Source organism: Eucyclogobius newberryi, unplaced genomic scaffold (genome assembly GCF_026437365.1).
Source record: "Eucyclogobius newberryi isolate DKJ021-1_F unplaced genomic scaffold, fEucNew1.0.hap1 SCAF_5, whole genome shotgun sequence".
Lineage (NCBI taxonomy): Eukaryota > Metazoa > Chordata > Actinopteri > Gobiiformes > Gobiidae > Eucyclogobius > Eucyclogobius newberryi.
Genome location: NW_027316167.1, coordinates 18,866,152 through 18,887,525, shown reverse-complemented (window position 1 = coordinate 18,887,525; position 21,374 = coordinate 18,866,152). Strand labels below are relative to the sequence as shown.

Here is a 21,374-nt window from a genome sequence, read left to right as displayed (position 1 = left end):
CTGGTCCAGTCTTTAATCTTCAGCGCAGTTTGTGTCATCTTTTTTTTTTTATGATGGCCTTTTTCCATACCGCCAAAAATATGTATCAATTTATTATGTCCATGGCAGGAGTTTTGAGGCCCAAGTACATAGTTCTGACATGGAGTGGGATGGTGGTGTCAAAAACACTCTGCAATGCTTTGTTAATTTCTGTCCAACTTTTTTGTGATACAGGACAGTCATGATAATGATGTTCCTTCTGGCAAACTCAATTTCTCCAACATTCAGCGTTTCCCTCTGAATAATGAGCACTTTGACATGGTGTTATGGGAAAAAAAACACTTTCCTCGTGTCTGTTTACCTTCTCACCCAAACAGAACGGGTGAACAGGACTTCTTTATTCCCATACCCACATATTTTGGAGACTTCATTGAAATTCATGTTCCCTTTCAAATTTAACAAGCTAATCAGTCATCCTAATGCAGCATGAACATTCAGCTCTCTTGTGCTATTGCTGAGGCTGCACTCTGACAAGTATGTTCAAATTGCAGTGGTACTTACTTAACATTAACAAATATCATCTAATGCATTTTAATGGCTCATACACTCCCTCTTGCAACCCCATTACCGTGCAGTTCAGACGGAGCATTACGCCTTGTATACGTTCTGGGCCTGATTATTTTGGTGGCACATAACTCCAGTAAAATCCAAATGAGATCTCTGCAGCGCTGACATACTTTTTGCTCAGGTAGCTCACACCTCACATATGATTAATTAATTGCGGCAAGCTGCCATCTGTGTTTTAACTGATTAAATAGCGCACAAAGTGGGATGCACCTTTTGATGTCAACCTTTGGGGATCCAGCTCTGCTTTTGTGTTTGCTACCTTGATTAAGCACAATACCACGGCACTTCCTCTAAGCCCAACTGTTTCAAAGTCTCTTTAATATGGGAGGAAAGGACACAAAGGCAGTGGAGTTGCTTTATAACGCTGCCCAATTCCTGTAGTCAAGGGGTGTGTCTCCCTGCTTTCATTTTCCATCTGTTTTTTAGATAAAGTAATAATCATAATACAGGGACCTGCACCACTTAACGCATTTCACAATGCACAAAGATGCATGCAAGTTTACTTTTATCTTTATTTTGCATCCTAAACTGTCTTACTTGTCAAATGTATGCAAAGTTTAACCATTATCCAAACTATTTTAATTTGAGTCCAGGTTTTGGGGCGTAAGTGGTGGGTAATATTTTTATATTTGATTATATATTATAAATTATGTATTATAAAATTAAACAAATGCTGATCCTAGTTGTACATAATACCTTTTTCTACTTAAATATGTTATGTTAAAGGTGCTGTATCATATTTGTACCGTCTTAAAACAGCAACAACAGAACTAGTTCAAGTCAAGCTGTTTGCTGCAGTCCATGTACTGCAAGGACCTTTGAGTGTTTGGATGAAGATGAAGTTTGGACTCCACATCAGTGCTAACAGCTAGGAACTTAAATGTCTGGCATTTGATTGTGGGTGGGACTAGCGCTCCATGTTCAAAAGCCCTTAATTGTAACCAAATTAATTGTTCCTAAACTTAACCCTAAATGTAAAAAAATTAGACCGCTAAGCTTCACTCCTGGAACGAAAAGCTGAACTTTTAGGGAGTCCCACTAAACAGTCAGCTGCTATGCTAACAGTGCACTAGCGTTACTTCCTGGTTCATAACCTGTAAAAATGCTTTATACATGGATGCAGTCTTATTTTGACCCCAAGGGCTGCTTTTACAACATACTGTACGTTAATTCTAGTCAGAGAAAGAAAGAGACCTCCTCCCCGTCCTCAAATACATGTCCCCGTGTGCATGTTTTAAAAAAATTAAATTGTCTGTGAATCTGTTAAAATAAGCCAAAGTACGTCTGTCGGGTTCGTCCTTTTGACTTCCGCCCAAAATACAATGCTGTGATTGGTCAGGCCCATTGAGAAGAAAATTCAATGAGACAGATCTGTTGTCTCATTGAATTGTCTTCTCTGATTTCTCTGGGTCCGAGTAAAATAGACAATTCCTTTACTCGAGGAGCGTTTACCCTTGAACTAGCAGATGCTCAGTTTGAGTCCAGGTCTGTTTTTTTTTCATAAAGTGGACGTTTCACACAGCGCGAGGTTGGGGCAGTGAGCAAGCATCAAGCTTTCAGATAAAAAATGATTCCAGTAAATTCTCACCTGAGATCTATCACGGTGAAAGGCTTTAAAAGGTCACACGTGTAATAAGTTCCTATGGTTTCAGTCCCTCCAATAATAGGCCTTTAGTCTGCCATGGAAGGCTGGTATATAGAAATAATTGAGTAATCTGTGGACCATTCAATTCAATAGTGGGAGTGGGTGACAGAGCTGTGGCCTGCTGGGCTACAGAAACGATGTACAAAGAGCGCCTCACACTGCTGCCAGGGAAATGGTGTGTCCCCTAAAGCAGTGCACCTCCATCTCAAGACGCCACGCTGGATCTTTGACATTTGAGAGCCACTTCCAGGCCCAAATTGTACAGGACGGTGTCAGCATTTCAAGATGGGGAAGATGGTGGAATGTGACATGACATCAATTTATGCCTGAGAGTGTTGAATAAATTAAAAGCCAGCGATTTCACAAATTAATATCCTGGAAACATAATGTGGGTAAAACCAGCCAAGCGGAGTCGGAAGACAAGCTGTGACTTTTTTTTTTTTTTTTTTTTTTAAATCAACCCTTTCGAATTTTGGTCTCTGAAATTGAGTAATTGAATTTTCAGTCCAGAACGAAATCTCTCTGCATTTTTTTTAGAGATCAATATCAGTCTGGTCACCGGTTTCAGCTCCCCAAATTCAGATGGGCGTGATTGATGGGTGGACTAGCCAATCAGGGACATGCTTGGTTTCGCTGTATGAAAACAAACATGGCTTCTCACGAGGAAAAGATAAAGACATCACGGGATCTGAAACACACTGTGTATTTCTGCAGAATCAATGAGTGGAGCATAAAACTCTATTTTGGTCTAAAGTATATGTGACCAATGAGCTCATTTGTTCACATGCGTCACTGAAATAAACAAATCTGTTGAAGAAGAGTGTATTCTGGATCTCAGGCAAATCGATTTATGGGAGAATCCTACTTGAATAGCAGTAGGTTTCTATATGACCGAATTTACTGTTGAGGAATTAAGGATTTGAGGCTTTGAGGAGGCAAATTCTGAGAAATTAGACTGGACTCACAGACCGTAGGGCCATAATGTCTATAATGTGCCACTATTGCATTTTAATAATCTGGTGATAGATGTTTATAGTCATAATTTCACCTGTTTTTAATCTTTTCAAATATATTTGCATTATTTTGCTTGTTTTGTCTGTGTTGTGTCTTATAGGACGCTATAAAAAAGAGAATACTTGTCAGATCCAGGATGCTCTGCTGGGATGGGCCTGGTTAGTACTCAGGTGGAAAACTGCTGTAAGGCCAGGTGCCACAGGGGGCGATAGTGTAGACATTGTGTCCTTGGGCAAGACACTTCACCCACCTTGCCTCCAGTGTTCATGTACACTGGTGTATGACTGAGAGTGTGTTTGTGAGAGAGAATGCGGAAAAAACAGATAGAACTGCACTGTCCTGACCATGTAATAATAATTGCACTTTCTCTAATAAAGATAAATAGATGTGACAGTGTGTATTTTTTTAAATTTGAAATATAGTGTTACAATTATAAATGCCTGATTAATTGTTGAAAGCAAAGTTTTATAACACATTTCGTCTAATGAATGCTAATGAATGGACTGACTAATACTACAACAGTTGGTTAAAAAGCAGAAAGACTTGATTAATGATGAGACGGATTCCTTATCAATTAAGGAAATAGTAATTGACTATAGAGCGGCGTCAGATCTCAGTTCCTCTGATACTGTCTGGCATTTGAATAATCTTTTTCATATTGCAATTCAATAGGAGGCTTCTCCCACTCCGGCCTTTGAGAGAACCACATCAGTCATCTCTCCATCTCTTTATCTGTCTCTGCACACAGCTGTTCCTGCTTCCTTCTTCATCAACATCTCTGCACTTTACGTCCCCCCAGAAAAGCGTTAGAAAGTCCTCGCCTTTTTATTTTACCACTTCAACTGTGATAAATCCGGCAACGTGTAATTATCTGTCAGCTATTTAGATCAAAAGCTTTCGCCGAATCAATTAAACGCGATGGCCGTCCTGTAATTAACATCCTTCAGGAAGATCATTTGTTGACTACCTGTAATTGTGGCGGAACGGAGCGCCACGTCTTGATGATTTGCAAACTGTGAAAGCGTTTCACAGATGTCACAATAGAATTTACAAATCATTTTGTTCTCGGTAAAACAAAACTAAAAAAATCCTCCACTACGCACACATTCGCACACAACATGACAGATTTAGAAATATGACTTAAACCAGAACAGATGGCCCTTAAAAGTAAAACACAGTAATTCAATCTGGCTAATGGGAAGAAAGCCACAAACGGCTCCATTCTCCATTCTTTGACTGGGAAACGGGGCTGAATTGCTTCCACAGCTTCAAGCCCCTCTATCATAGTGTGTTTCTGTGTTCCCCATGCATATTATAGGACATTTAAAAGGAAAACAGTGTATATTTACAAGACAGGCCCGACTGTGCGCACAGACGAGAGCTATTAGTGCCTACATAGAGGGATGGAATTGTATTGTAATTGATTGTTACAAAAGATTGGTCTCCTCGAGAAAGGCTTTTTCGCACTCGCACTGACATTCCTTCTACAAAACGATTACCATGTTGTTCAATCTTGGTCCTCCTCTGGCTTCTTTCAAGTGAAACTAAAATGCTGTTGTCATTGTTGGTAATGCACATATAGCGAGATGTACTGTAAGTACTCCCTATAGGTACCGCATAGTAGCCATAAAAGATTAACTTGCATTTACATTTTTCACACAAATGTCCTGTTCCACTTTATTTTTATGTCTCTCGAAAGAACGGAAAGGGTTTTGATGCTGAATGACGTTGGTTGTCTTTAACCACAAATTGCTGACTTGATTTATAAATCTCCTGGTTGAAATTCAAATCGACAGCCAATGACTGAACAGACTTTGGCGCCTCGACCTCGGCAGGTGGATTCTATGTTTGTTCACTTTTATTCATGTTCATGTACAGCTAAAAGCAGTATGCAGCTCACATAAAAAAGGTCAAAACAATGTAGAACATGTCCTTGTTTATTTTGTTTGGATAATGCGCCAGTACGTAACTTTCTAGTTGAATAAAGACATGTTTTGTTTTTCATTTTGAATGGTTTAATTGCACTAGAATATTTTTTATTTCAAACGTTTTTCTCACTGTGAGTGGGCTTGCATCTCCACAAACCTGACTCTTACTTGGCCTGGATGAGCCTCCTGCTGCTTGTTTCCATATAAAGGTTGTTTCTATGGTGATAATATTCCACAGTGGGGCATTAAATGGATCCTTCTCCATGGAGTATGTTCCAAAGTATGTTTTAACTTTCTGTTTCTGTCATGCAGTTTCGTTTGTAGCTATCACAACCTGAATGCACAGAATCAGCCTCATATCCTGGAGAGACATGATCCTTTGATTGGAGCATCTGTTTTGATTAGGTGTAACAAATGCTGTTGGGGGAGGGGTTTCCCAACTACCACCAAATCACAGTCTCTTCACAGCAATGCACTGCCGCTTGGACCTCCAGTCATTGTTGGTGGAATATATATTAACCTGGCAGGCCGCAAACTTCCCAACCTCTTTGTTGACAGCTTTTATGAGCCTATAATGCACTCTGTGATGTATAGCATAATAACCTGCTGAATGACTGTAGGGCCTTACTCTTAATATTGCAGCGCGGAGAGAATCAGGCAAAATTATTGTAATGAGACAAACATTTCCATACAACAGCGAAATGAGTTCATTACTCTAAGTTATATTGGTGGAGTAACCAAAAGAAATTGATGCTTTTATTACTTTGGAATTCAATCTGGGGCATAAACAATATTAGGCAAATAGGCAGCGAGCAGATTGTGTTAATAATTATATAAGGGAGTATCAGAAAGGTTATCAGAGGGGCCTGTACTGCTTTGCCATCTTTTCTATCAAACAATGGTAATGTCTGACTCGGAAGGTTCCCAACATTTTTCTCTCAGCGATCTCTATTTTACCAGTGGATACGTTGAGCCTAACATCTTTGTCTCGTCTTACCTGACAGTGACAAGCTACTAAGAATAAAGGTGTTATAGTACAGTCACTGACATAGAGGAAGTAAAGAAGTACATTATTATAGCCTAAAAGCACAGTTTGAGCCTCTTTGACTCTTCGGAGTCAAAGAGGCTTGGAATCATGACATCTTCAGTTGTATGGTATGGTAACTTTCCATTTTGACTGACACATGACACTATAGCAATAGCATGTTATGGGAAATTATCAGCAGTGGCTATGTTTGCATTCACAACCTAATCATTATCTGATTTCTAGCGTAATCAGAATATTTTATTTGAATAAATAATATATCTTGGGTATAGCACTCTAACAATAGAAATGCATGATGGATACATGTGGAATGTATGTTTTACCTGCAGCAAAAAAATCAAGAAGAGAATGGATGACATTGACGGAGCTGACAAAATGGGAAAACTGACTTTACTTTTGAACAAATATGGCAGACACTGGGACAGATATGCCTGACTGACATTTTACTTTCAGGTTTATTATTATTCTTTGGGCCTTTAAGTTTCCATGTTATGTTTGTTTGTTTGTTTGTTTGTTAAATTATATATTTAGAGATTTAGCATCTCGTTTTCAGGGGAGTCCTGACCCCAGAGGGGAGGAGCCTATTGTACGTGTTTTTAGTGGTCGGGGAAACTGGAGCAGACACAAGAAGAACATGCAAACTCCACACAGTAAGGCCCCATGTCTGGGAGTTGAACCCAGGACCTTCTCACTGTGAGGTGAGAGCGATAACCGCAGTGAGTGAATGTAAACACATAACAAAAATCTAATCAAATTATTGCATTATCTGATTGGTTATTTGATTTCACTGAATAAATATTCCAATTTCACTGTGACATGGGAAAATCACATACGATGAATTCACAACATTTTCAATTTACTCATATATGAACGTACTACTCAAAAGTGAGACAACACTGCGATCGTGTTTGTAGAAATCTAATCAGCCATCTTTAAAATGGAGCTGTAATCCTTTTTTCAGTTCACTGGATATAATCTTAGCAACTACTCAACTAATGTTAAATCTTCTTTTCTTCTGGAGTTGACTCAAGCTCAATTCTTGTCTAATAGACGTCAAAACAACCACTGTAATATTGAACTAAAATCACTTAATATATAGAAACCGGTTCACTGACTTCCCGACACAACTGCAGAACTGATTCTCAGATATTCATTTACAGTGTTTTTACTCCTGAAAAATGACTATGCGACATTGTTGAACCCAAGAACACGTTGGACCTGGAGTCAAACGTTTTCAAAGAATCGCAAGTAAATGGGGCTGTGGGCGGAGATAGGGGGCAGGGGGAGGGTTTATTGAGCACTCGAGCGTCAAACGCAGAACAGTTCAGGATTATTCGAACATACACTAATCAATTCAAGTAGAACTCACGTGTAAGTAACGATGTAGGAAAATAACTGCATGAAAAAGTTGATTTCGCATAACACGTCTCTTTTAAATCACTGATCCATAAGCAGCCATTGTAAATGTAGTTATGGAGGACATGTAAGTGAAGTATTTTGGTAAAAAGCTTTTCAGTTCCACCACATTGTGCAGTTCACTCTAATTAAAAGGAATACACACCGTTGCTGTTCACATTTCCCTCCAGCGGCCTCCTACTTCCTCCTTCTGGTGTTCCCTTGAGCTCCAGGGTTGCTGGGAGATGTAGTCTCTGAAGCATATCTGTGCTCCAAATTAATTACTTCCTCTTCTGCACCCATTGTCTGGCACAATGAAAGTAATATAGTGTGATTGGTGGTATTTCTCTTAAGTGTAAAACAAAATAAATCAAAGTACCGGTAAGTATTTCTGAGCATGTCAATTCAGGTGTGGAAGTGTTGCATGGATGAATTTATAATGTGTAATTCAGCGACACAACTCCGCTCAAATATTGCATCTTTGTGATTGCAAAGCCAAACAAAACTGCCCTATTCATTCACATCACCAGACTAGTTTTTCAGAAAGATTTGAGTCTGGTTTTGTGAGCATGGCGGGTAGTCTTGATGACTGGGACCTAAGGCATCATTGTTTCTGTTTTGCTGAAGCTGAAGGAAGGCAAAAACACCCAGATGCCAATTGCTTTTTTCTAGTTGCCAAGGCGCAAACAGGATGCTGGCAGCTACAAAGATTCAATTATAAAAGTACAGAAAATAATTAGAAAAAATAATAGCACTTGAAAAAAATTACCCCTCCAGAAATTGCGCATAACAATAAATCCGTTAATTAGCTCATTAATATTCAATTGGGGTCAGTGGACTTAATGGAACCTTTTCATGGGCCAAGGAAATGTTTAACACTGGCTTTTTCCTCTGCCTGCTCTCATTATCAACTATGCGCAGGCAGCTCTTATCAGCCGGCCAGATGGCGAGGAACAATGCAGCGCCATTATCGTCTTGGAGCAGCGTGTGTGCCTTGTAACCGGTGTGTGCCTGGGACAGTCAAGTATAGATACTGAGGCATTTAGTGTAATTGATATGTGGTATATATCGTATTGTTTAGGCCTGTTTGTTTGCTCTGCCGGTATTCAAGGCAAAAGAGGAGAGGCAAAGATTGATTTTCTCTGCAAGACGTTTCACGCACACACTGGGTCATAGATAACTTGTCAACAGAGTTTTTTAGGGAAGCTGGTTCTAAAATGTATCAAGGGTAAAGTCGGCTGTGCGCGGGATACAGGGATCGGGGAGATTCATCTCAAATGTGACGAGCCCCCACTTTGCTGTTGCCTTGTGTTTTGAGACAGATGTTTTATTCAACAAGTACGGGATGGAGCGATGTCTGGACAATGCCTGTTTTGCACCGTGTAGCTGCGTTTGTTTCCTATTCCAGACACAACTGTAGATTTTGTCAAGGTGACGTGGTGTGTTGTGTTGTACTGTGCTGCAATTGTTTTTACAAAAGTTATAGGGGGAAATTAAGCGAAACTATACCTGAAGTACTCAAAATACACACACATGAAGTCTTCAGTGAGCTCAATTTGGTCACAATCTTGGCCCTAGATGGAGATTCTATTTCCTATGGTTTGTCAAATCTTCAAAAATTATTTAATTATTGTATTTTTGCTCATATCTATTACAGTACAGTTTTTTTTTTTTTTTTTTTTTTTTTTTATTTGTACTTTAAAAAAAAAATATTGTATATATATGGTTATAATTTAAATAATAACTTGTAAATTCAAACTTGTTGGTCAAAGGTGTGTCGGACAAAACCAAGTAGCTACGGACAATTATTCATTCATTGCATTAAACCCAAACTAAACCAGGGCTGTTCTTGTAGGCTTTCTTCTTAATGTTAAAGCTGATGCCCACGGCGCTGCAGCGAGGCTCGGCTCCTCTCTTGTACAACATGAAAGGTTGTGACTACTGTATTAATAGCACAATGTCATTTATTGCATGTAATTAAAAGTATATTCAATAGTCCAATTAAGCTGTCATCGCCGCTGCTTCGTTTTAATAAGGAGGATGAAAGCAACAGCCATTTAATACATTTTATTGCCTGGAATCATCATGATGCTTTGCTCCTGTCATAGAGATAATTCTCCTTAATCTGAAGCATAATGAGCAAAGCAGGCAAACAGCGGCGGAGGAGTGAGGGATGCTGGGGCTGGTTCGGGGCTGTGTGCGGATGTCGTGAACTTGCCTGGACCACATCAGTTTCTGTTCAAAGATTCACATTACTCAGAGCTGCAGCATACGTGTGGTCCTATCACCGGAGCGCAGACCAAGACTAAATCACCCATGCATGCACAATTGGATTGGAAATGGCTGTGTCAAAGTCAATTGTAAAGCCACGTTTAATTAATGTAGCGCCAATGAAAACTAACTTGTCATAATGGGGCAATTTTAGACCGATGACAGTGATGTCTTTGTGAGGATCACATGTAGAATAATCCAGAAACTGCACAACAATTATAAAAACTGATAATCTCATGATGTTTGGTCCTTTTCTTTTTTTTTTCTGTCATTATTTTATATTAGTAAATGTCAAGATGTGTACCTCTGTTTCAGTCATTACAGTGGCGGTTGTCCTAGCGCTGGGATGGTGTCCCCTGTATGTCCTGTATCCCAAACAGAGATTGCAGCTGGAACCTTAATAGTATATAAGTTTGTTTTTACAGTATCATTCTTGCCTCTGTTGTGAAAGCTTTTCCCTTAAAAATCAAAATCGGCTTAGAGTTTTGTCTCACCTGAGTTTCAGGAAAGATAAAAGCGGTTGCCTTTGTTCTTAACTCCTGGTTTATTGACACCATTCCTGCAGCAGGGAAGATTATTAGAAATGCTGTGGTGTCTCAATTCACCCATGTGAAAAAAACAACAGGGATGACTTTAGGACTGTTTTATTAAAGAAAAGAAGAAAACCTATTGGAAAAAGCCGGACTGACCAAATACAACAACAAAGAATAGGTGATGATTAGAGACATTGTAGTTGTTTAGCATGCACCAGGAGACACATTTTTCTTTCAAATAGAGATGAACCAGTTTAGTAAGAAAAGACCCAATTCAACCCATAATTTATTTATTTATTAAATGTGCACTACATATAGTTTTGCCGGGAATGTTCTAAATGATGGCTATAACACCTAAACCAAGTAAGTAATGTCATTAGGCCAAGTTACAGGCCAGATCTGTGGAGAAGCGACCCCATTCTCAGTTTTTAAGAACTTTTGGACTCAATTGAATACATGTAAGATTGTTAAAGGCGGTATGGACGATTTTTCGGCGATTTGAGAACGCAGGCGGATGTGCGCATGCGCACTCCCCCGTGCGGACTGATACAACACACACGTGTGTTTGTTTATTAGCGCAACAGAGCGCATCACATCTCTCGTCTCCCGTAGATTTCTGTCCACTTCTGCATCAGCTCGAACTGTCTTTCTCCGTCTTCATTTTGCCCCATACACTGAGGGAACTATATTATGATAGATCCATGCGCTTAGGCACGCGGAAACATGGGGACGAGCCTGACGCGGCTGCAGGTGAGCGGTAGGTGCGTTTTATGATTGATACGTGGCAGGACAAATGATTTATCCACGCCACGAGGAAATATGATACAAAATTTGCTGAAAAAAATCGTCCATACTACCTTTAAGTATGTGACATGGACACAAGCAGGTGGCGGGCCCAGGAAAGTTACATAGAGCACCTTTAACTGAATCCTGGCTTAAGTGTGTATCATAAATACAATATCAGTTTTGTGCTTAAAACATGTACTTGTTGATTTGTCATGGATTTGCCTTGAACCTTTTTGCTTAGTTCAAACAGACAATCCCATTGACCCCATAACCTTTCCAAAACACCTCCACCAGGCACAAAACACACCACAGCCACGTGAGAGGAGATGCTCCCAACTGAGAGCAATTGGGATTTTGAGAAAGTTAAATACTTCTCAAGCACAAAATTCGTGCGTGGACAGCAGAGAGAGGATTGTGTCCTCAGACCCCCTCCACTCACCTGATCACAGGGTCAGCAGCAAGACCCCAACTGCTCCCTTTTGGACATTTTGCACTCTCACCCGCCTTTCTCCTTCCACACAGTAAGGGGCTCAGCTTTCTCATTTATTTCAAACACTGCTGTCAACAATTTTGGCTGTTCCCCTCGACTCGGACATGATAAAAGGGTTGTGTCTGGAGGATGATGACCGGCAATGGTGAAGGACGAAAGGGCAGAGGCGAGGAAAAGAGGAGTGTGGACACTGTTAACCGGGCAATTGTTAAAAGACTGATCCCTGGCAGAGCGTGCAGCTGTTAAGACATGGCACTACTTTTGAATCAAAGCAAAGACATCTGTCTAACTAGTGCTCACAAAATCTTTGGCACATTGTTAAAATCAACATCTATTTATTTTGGGAGCATGCACAGCTTTAGAACAGCTTTTTCATACGATGGGGTGGACCACTCAAGTGCGGCCAATGAGAGCGTCAGAGGGGCTCTTAACTCTGGCTTGAGGAGAAATAAAATACTATTATTACAAGCAGACAGCATGCAACGGATCCATTTTTGCCCTAACGTCCTGCCTTTGCAATATACTATTTAAAAGAAAATATGAAATTGACTAACTAACAAAAAGTCAAGTATCCCAGATTTAATTTGAGCACTGTCTTAATCAGAACAGGTTTAGTGAAGATGTGGGCTTTAAAAACACAGAGGAGCTTTGTTGACATTTGCCAGAGGGAAGCATTTTGAACTTTGGAGAGGGAGACGGATCGAAACATGTGGACCCCGCCCCCCTCTTCATTTATCTGGGCTGTGGGCAGGATATTATACACTGACCTGTTACACTCTGACTACTAATGCTTTTATTTAAGATGGTTTTATGATAACACAATAGCCACTATTTGAATGTGGGTTGTATTAAAGCTTGTATTTGTCTGGCTGACCCTGTTGTTAACTGCCTTGTTCTCAGCATGTTTTCTATTCAAAACCTGTGTAAAATCTGCAGGAGCCATGGAGAGGTATGTGAGACCTATTGCCTCTACAAAAGGAGATGCATGTTTACAAGAATAGGACAAGCACATTACATAGAAACAATGGTGCTCTGCCTCCGGTCCCGCTCTCGTTCCCTCACTCTCCCACCCCCTCAGGGTTAGCAGACCTTCCTTGGTGTTCAAAGATTATCTGTTAATCCAAAATGTGCAGGAGCATGAGATGACAGCAGAGAGACCAATGCTCAGGGGGAGGGACCAGCAGCGCCATGGCTTTATTTGTTTGTTGGCTTTCATATTAATCCATTGGAACATGCATTTTCTGGCCAAGTGTGTAAATGTTCCAGAGGCGTTAAACGGAAGATGAAATTTTCAATGGATCGCATGTAAAAGTATTAATTGTAAAGACCATTATTTGGTGTCCATGAGCCTGAATCAGCTTAGCCACTCCAGTCGCCCATTTGCATACAAAATGCTTTATTTTGGCAATCAATGAAAGTGCTCCACTGTATGTGTGGCTTATCACATGCTTGCAGGAAATGGATTCCTTCGCCATCTCGTTAAATTCTGTTGATGCAGAACAATTTGAAACATGGCACAGGCAGCAATGACATTTAAAGATGCCTCGGCTTAATTATATTTTGCAAACATTTGGCTGTTTGTCCTCTGGGATAAAGTGCCTCCACTACAAAGTTAACTTGTTAATAATTCAAAATGAATCTCTCTTTTTGTTGAGCACCAATCATTATCTCCTATTAGTGCTGGTTAAGGGCATTCAAGGTGCTTCTGCACACAAGAGACATGCTTCTATTTAATATTGAAAAGGAGCACATGCAGCGGGCAGCATAATACAGCAGCAGCACCAGCAGCAGCAGCAGCAGCAGCAGCAGCAGCAGCAGCCACTTCATTTCAAGTGTAAAAGATGTTTCATTATGGCCATGAAGTGCTGATTATAACACATTGAGATTTTCTTTTTCCAGTGTTTTATCATTACTCAGTGCAACTTTTTAGTTTGAAACATTATTGCACGCTTTGATTAATAAACTGCGATAAAGGACTAGTTAAACCATATTTTTACAAAGAAGTTGGTAAAGACCCCACGATACAACACCTTTCAAATCGTCGCCGACTGGTTGTCCTTTAAAAGCACAAATGCTCATAAAGTGATTATTTTCTGTCTTGGGTGAACATCAAACAACTCTACATCTTTTAAGTTGTTTTACTGATGATGCAAGGGGTTGTATATAGAAAAGAGATCTATTTTTAAATTGCGCAATTAAAAATACTGTTTGTGTGCGCCGCATTCAAATCAGTCGACCATTTGTTTATTCTCAGTCGTCCATTTCTTCCCAGGTTTTATTTTAGATTCATGACATTGCCCCTTCATTGAATGCAGTGCAGCCTCATCAAATCAGATCACCCTCCCAAAAAGGAAAAAAAAATGAACCTTTCTCAAAACGCGGATATAGTCGTGCATTGATTTAATATAGCGCCGTGAGGCCTTGCACCTACACTCGACATGCAATTTGGAAATAAATTGACTGATTTAGATAGAGGCATGGAGAGGAGGAGGAGTGGGCGAAATGTGAAAACACAATCCACCATTGAATAAGGTGACATTGCACAACAAATCACTTACATGAACGGAGAAACACGCTGATTTCTATGTCTAAGAAAGTAATGTTGTTTGTGGACAGTGCAGTGATTGTCATCTACATCTATAATGGAGTTTGTGGGGTATTTTTGTATGAGATTTTCTGAAAAGGTCGTGGGGTTAAGGCCAAAACTGTTGACATTAGTGTGGATCCAGGTGTATTTTGACATGAATCTTCTAACTATCACGGATGTCACGATATAACGTTTTACTGTTACAATTATTGTGAGAATAAACATCACTTTTTTTTGGATTATTCACGATCACTGGCACAATGACCAAACAACATCCTGAAATTGTCTTTCTTGCACAAGTTAAACGCATCACCATTCCTCACTAGCTTTAAGAAATCAAACTCTATGAATGAAAAAGTCATTATATCCATGGGATTCAGAACAATGAGTAATTAGTAATTAAGTCTTCAAAATGTTGCATTTAACAGGAAGCTGAAATCCATGAATTGTCGCATAAAAGCCAGATAAAAATGTACTTTCCTTTTTTTGGAGAGCATAAATTGAACTGAAATGACTCATTGTTGCTGCCTACGATTCTCACGATTCTCATTTTCCAGTTCAAACGATTACATTGTGACCTGAATAAACATGATCATCAATTAACCTTAACCATCCTTAACTACAGTGTAAGCAATGAGCTACATGACTAAGAGCATTTAGCCTTGAATTAGATATTGATTTTGATCTCAAATCCACATCTTAATCATTTCGGTGTTAGGGCCCGTCTCCATAACAACACTGAACAATTAAATTCAAGCTAAAAAAAAAAACCTCTTACACATTTACCCCAGCTAGCCACTACCTTCTGAGAGAGAGAAAGTGATTTTGCTGCAGTGGAGTCTATTGTGTTTTAATTGAGCCCAATGAGGAATAATTAAGTAATTAAAGGCTTGATAAGAGCCCCAGTAAACAGATAAAAGAGCAGAGTGTGAATCAACAATACGGCCCCTTGCAGCAGATTGGAAACACCTCCGGAATAGCATTACAAAAAAGCCAACAAAGCATCAAAGTCTTCCGCTAAAATGCTCCGGTCTGTCCCGAGAAGCGCTTGAGGCTGTGGTTATGCCCATGGTCATATTTAAATGTAATACTTCCCAGCTGGAATTGGGGGGGAATGGGTGGGCATTGTGACATTTTCAACACCACACTGACATTAGCCGCTTTTATTTTTTGGAGTAATTGCACGGCTTGATGTATGAGGTTTCCATGAGAACGATGGAAAGTCAAATTTTGGCAATGCCGCAATTATGAGTGGAATATTGAAATACATTGTGCGCCGGTTCACAGTTGAGTTGTGAGGAATAATAGGGAGCGTGGTGAAAAAGTGAAAAGGCCAATTCTAAACTCAACTGTCTATAAAACAGTACAATACAATATGAAAGTGTATTCTTACAACTGCAGCGTTCCACAATAGACCCTTTAGTGTTTGGGTGTGTTCCAAAGACTGTGCCGTGAGCTCGAGCTGCTCAGCAAACCATTACATTACTTCTGCGGTTGAACTGTCATTAGATTTTAAAAATAATTACTACAAATGTTAACTTTTGAAGTTCTGGCATGAATGGATGTCAACCACTGGACTGTCGTGCGATGCCAGCGCAAGAGAGTTTAACCTAAATGTGGCTTTTATTGAGTGAAACAATTAGCACTTCTATTAGCATATAAGGTAAAGACGTTTTTTGTTTTTTTTAATGTTTTTATTCAGATTTACTAAAGCGACTACGCTCACTGTCGATCAGGGAAGGTGCCATTATATGATATTAAATTTGAAGCAATCATCAACAACCATTTATTTATGCTATTTATTTTTAACTTCATTGGGGAAATAAAGAAATAGTATCCAACTTTATGGCACAACTTTTTGACTACTAACCCCTGTTTTTCAGTGGTAGGTGCCAACATTACACTGTGTTTATAATCTGAGTGGGCATCTTGCGCTGTTTGGCGCTGATAATCGATAATCCAGTCATGCAGAAACACACACATGAATATTTGTTTCCTGGGATTAAGAGCTTATAGACAGTGTGTGGCACGGCCAATATTGCTCACCCATGTCACGACAATTGTCACTGTCACTGGAAAAGAAATTCTGAAATAATGCCACATAAATATACTTGAATAATGATAATGTGGTTTGCAGTCCACAGTCTTTATTACTATTGACAAGGGGAACGTTTTGGTAGAATAAAATAGGAAACACTGTATAAACTAGGTGTGTGTGTGTGTGTGTGTGTGTGTGTGTGTGTGTGTGTGTGTGTGCGTGTGCGCGTGTGCGTGTGTGTGTGTGTGAGTGTGTGTGTGTGTGTGTGTGTGCGTGTGTGCGTGTGCGTGTGTAAGTAGTGAATGCAGAACATACATAAAGCTAAACAATACAGCAAAGTAATAATTTGAAAACGCTTGAAAGGAAAAATATGGGCCATACATATAAAAGCCACAAATGCAGATAGAACATTTTTCAGTTCTGGCTCCTAAATTATTGTTCAAATGAATCCCAGTTTGAAATTATAATAACTCAATCCATTATAATCATTACAACTGTGATATGCACAGTATTGTTTGAAAAAGTAAACATTTCTGGACAATTTGTACTGAACTGCAATAACCCCTTTCCAATATCCAATTAATGCTTGGAGCTGGCTGTTCAAGACTATAGGTAGATCGTGAATTATTTATCCTCAGAACCTTAGTGTGCACTTCTCACAGTTTCTCTCATTGATCAGAGCTGAACCAGGCTCCTGATAGGTATTCAGAGAAAGACTCACGTGGGAGGGACCTCCTCTGTCACACTAACGCTAATAAGTCCCAGTGGTCCCACCTTCTTGACCTTTGTTGGTTCAAGCTTTTATCCACAGCAAAGGCAGCCTGCAGTGTGACCTCCTACAACCTTGGTTTTCACTCTTACTTCAAAAGAAATGTTACAACCGGCCAACAGTATCCACTATAGGCCTACGATGAGGCAATCATAGTAATAGGTTATTTTGATTGCACATTGATACTAATTGGCTGTTGTGTTGAACTATTTTTGACCCTAAAGCTTAATAAGATTGATGTCACTTTACAATGACTTCAATCAAGTGGACTATGAGCTAAAGCCATTACCTTAACCGTGTGAATGTGATGATGAGGAGAAGATTGTGGAGGTTTTGTGTGGTCTCTGTTGTGCGCGAGCTCGCACTGCCCCCTGCTGTTGCTCGCGTGTCATTACAGGTGGAGGGATCATACAGAGATTTCAGATGAGACGTTGCATTCACGTACACGCTGTAATTTTACATACATATTTCAGCAATAGAGAGCAACTAAAACTAAACATGGTTTTGATCATCACAAAATCCTCCTTTAGCATTTGGCCATATATGTTGGTGTTTTACATTTGTAAATCAAATAATTATAGATTTGTCAATAATCAACACAACAATAAAAACAGCCAATTTAAAGCCTATTCATTAGTCATCGTTTAATTTCTGAGCAGTCATTGACTGAGTGGCGCCCTTGTGACTGGCAGGTTTTAAAGTGCATGAACGCATCATATTTGATCTGGATTAATCCATGAAACATCATAACAGACACAAAGTCTGTAGCCAGTAGCTCACTGTGTGTGAGGTGAATGTGCTGTTGTCATTTTCTCAGGCAGAATGTCCATAACAACGTGCCAAAAGGTGACTCTGATCTCCTGCTCCGTGCTGTGTGTGTCTCTGTTCTTGCCCCGGATGCTGCTGCCCAGAGCCAGAGAGGACGCGGTGCAGACAGAGGGTAAGGCCCGTCCCTCAGACTCATGTTCTCTCCTCTGCCAGATGCTCCATCAGTGCTCAGGCCTGGAGGCCACACAATCCACTGCAATACGATTCTTGACAGTTTAGGACTGACAATATCAACTGAGTTGAAATTTAAACAGTGATGTCATATTGTAAATGTAAATAATAAAACACATTATTAGGATACATAATTTGTATGACATGTTTGTGCGTGAACTGCCTATACAAATCACAGATAAAGTAATTGGGGAAAAGTAGGCCAATACATTCTCAATGATTTGAGACAGAAAAAATCTTCAGAAGAGCTGTTCTGTCTACAACAGGGTCCAACAGGGCTGCGGCCTCCAGACCTTTTAATCCAGCCCAACATATTAAACCCCCTTACTTAATGCGTCACACGTGTGGGACTTTTTCTTTATTTATTCCATTATGTCCACTATTTTATAAAAGGGAGCTCTCAAGCTGCTTTATGTGATGTACATAAAAAATAAAGATGAAACCCTTTTATTTCCAGTCTAATCAATAATTCCGGGAAGTCCATCAGTTTGTACTCCAAACCCTCAAGCAAAACATTACCCTAAAATAAAATGAAAAAAGAGTAGGACTTTTATATGGATTCCGCCTGGACATTTTTGCTTTATTACAAGTCCTTAAAACTAATATTTAGTGAATTTACCTTTAGCTTTTAAAAGAGTATTGTCATAAATCCAAGTTCTTGTTCCTGCTGCTGATTCATGAATATGGACTCTGTCTTTCACCTGCTGCAGATTTGTACAACAGTGTCTACATAGAACTATTACGAGGCTATATAAGCAATTTATTTCTTCTAGTTTTTATTGTTTTAATTCTTCCGGTATGTTCGGCCCGCGACCCAGCTTTAGTGTCAAAATTCAGCCCATGGTCCAAAATGAGTTTGACACCCCTGTTCTAGAACCTCCACCAAAAAATGTATAAGATAAGATATTCCTTTATTGTCCACACATGGGGAAATTTCATTGTTGCAACGCAGGTAGATACAGAGGAAAAGGACAGATAACAGATTATAGGAAGTTTAAAAACACTCTTAATAGAAAGATAAGATAAGATAATCCTTTATTGTCCCACATGGGGAAATTTCATTGACGCAACGCAGGTAGATACAGAAGAAAAGAACAGATCACTTATAGGAAGTTTGCACCTTTAACCTTAAGAACCTTTAACCCTAAGAATAACCTATATAAACAGAGGCTTTTGTTGTTGAACAGTCTCATATCTGACAGAAGAATAATACGTGTGAGTGTTTTCCTGCAGTTGGGCCTGGGTTCTACCCTCCCATGAGGCGCCAAGCCCCTCTGTCCCAGGACCCAGAGCAGTGGGGTCTGGACTCTCGTCACTCTCTCTCTCACCACACAGAGATTGTTGCCGAGGTGAAGGGCATTGGCCGAAAAAACAACCTGATGGCTCAAGTCATCCCCATCTATGGCTTTGGGATTCTCCTCTATATTCTCTACATCATGTACAAGGTACAACCATCAAATATATCTTATGGCCTACATTCATGGATTTATGACATCAAAGTTTTGTGGTGTAACTTATTTCTATCTGTTTTGAACAGCTGACATGCAAAGAAAAGCCACCAAAATCTGCTGAATCCACAGCTCCATACAAAGCACAATTGGACTACACACAGTGTAAGTGTGCTATTAAATAATATTTAAAATAAGTCACAAATAACAAACACACATAAAGTACAAAACATACGGTTGTGTAGCATATGCTGTGATTTGTAGTAAATGAGTACCAGCTTGCCAAGCTCCAGCGGAGATTGCTGCAGACGGAACAGATGATGGAGATGATTGCCTCTGGGAAGAGCAGAGGAGCTGGAAGGTAAAGATATTTCTGTTTCCACCAGCAAATGAGTAGACATTTTAATATGTTTGAACGGTGCACTGCCAAATTCACAAATCCGTCTCAAATATGTCTCATGCCCTCTATTGGCCGAAGCAGCAAAAACAAACGGTCGAAGAAAGAGGAGAAACTATTGCGACACTTGAGACAGATCACTGAACTGATGCAGGAGGGCAGACTGGAGGGGGCGTCACCTGAGAGGGAGGCTGAGGAGGTGCCCTATTTTGCAGGCTGGGAAGGTATGAAGGATTAAGTTATATACAAAAGAGCACAACACAATGTGCACGTGTTCTAATGGAGAGGTGCCTGGTGGTCCACATTAGGATGCTCTGTGTCTTACAGGTTACCCAGAGGAGACGTTCCCAGAGTATGAAGAGGAGCTCCGTTACAGAATGCGATGCAAAATAGTGCCTCTTGTGGCAACTTTGAGTCAGCCCACAGCAGAGGCCCTCGCTGAGAGGATGGAACAGGAGGAGGAAGACGTGGGTCCGAGGAAGTTAGAGGTGCTGCACGAGGAGGATGAAGAAGAAGAGGAGGAGGAAAAAGAGGAAGAAGAAGAGGAGGAAACTGAAGGTGAGTTTATATTAAGGCCAGAGAGCAGAGCTGTTTGCTTGGTGTTACCACATTGACTCCTGCTATCAGCTTTTTAAAGACCAAATTGTCTGCACATGTTTGGTGAAACCTTCGGTGTAGAAAGATATTTTTTTCCAGTACAATTTTTTTTAATTCAATCTCTGGAGCTTATGTTAATTTTGCATGTGGAAAAATCCTTAATCAATTTCACTTAAGTCTGTTCATTTATATTAATAATTCTATCCTGTTACTGATTACTTTTAGATATAGCCAAGAAAGAAGATGAAGAAGAAGAAGTCGAAGAGGAGGACGAGGATGAGAGAAGCTCTCTGCTAAGTCCTCCATCCCCTATGCTGACCTCTGAAAAGAAGGAGTTTCTGGGCCTGGAGATGAGCACAGAGCTGCGCAGTCACAGCCCAGGTAAAAAAATCACCTTCAGCGATCACCGCGATGTGTTCCGCTATCCACGAGAAGACGCCTGCGAAGAGGACAAGGGTCAAGAAGAAGAGCCAGAAGAGGAGGAGGAGGAGGAGGATGAAAGTGAGCCTGAGGAGGAAGTGCCTGAGGCTGGAGAAGAGCCTGAGGCAGATGAAGAGGACCCAGTGACGGAGGCGGAAAGTCTCCTGTTCAGCTGTGATGTTTGGACAAACCCAGAGAGGGAGGCAGAGGAGGAGACAGGGGGCGCTCTAACGGGGGCCGGGGAGGATCTGGTCCCAGCAAAGGATCATGTCCCAGAGTCTGAACACTGGGCAGTCAGTGGGCTGCGAATGCGAAACAGGAGAGATACATGAATACACGCTTTAATTAAATGAAGTGCGGTGGAACAGGCACACCATATGTATATTTGTGTTCCAGGATCACGATT

General features: G+C 40.3%; 2 protein-coding genes across 3 annotated transcripts in view; one reads left to right on the top strand and one right to left on the bottom strand.

The window, feature by feature from the left end:
• The window catches only part of rras2 (RAS related 2), a 316,645-nt gene that overhangs the window by 239,792 nt on the left and 55,479 nt on the right, over positions 1–21,374 (bottom strand). The window lies entirely within an intron of this gene.
• On the top strand, positions 17,840–21,359 carry ric3a (RIC3 acetylcholine receptor chaperone a). Of its 2 annotated transcripts, none has more exons than XM_072465677.1 (7): positions 17,840–18,047; positions 19,340–19,551; positions 19,644–19,719; positions 19,819–19,915; positions 20,036–20,175; positions 20,279–20,509; positions 20,774–21,359. In XM_072465677.1, the coding sequence occupies exons 1-7, from the start codon at positions 17,930–17,932 to the stop codon at positions 21,298–21,300; spliced, it is 1,401 nt and encodes a 466-aa protein (XP_072321778.1). In that variant the 5' UTR covers positions 17,840–17,929; the 3' UTR covers positions 21,301–21,359. The 2 variants fall into 2 exon arrangements, with proteins under 2 accessions (XP_072321778.1, XP_072321777.1); XM_072465676.1 differs by having other exon boundaries at positions 20,033–20,175.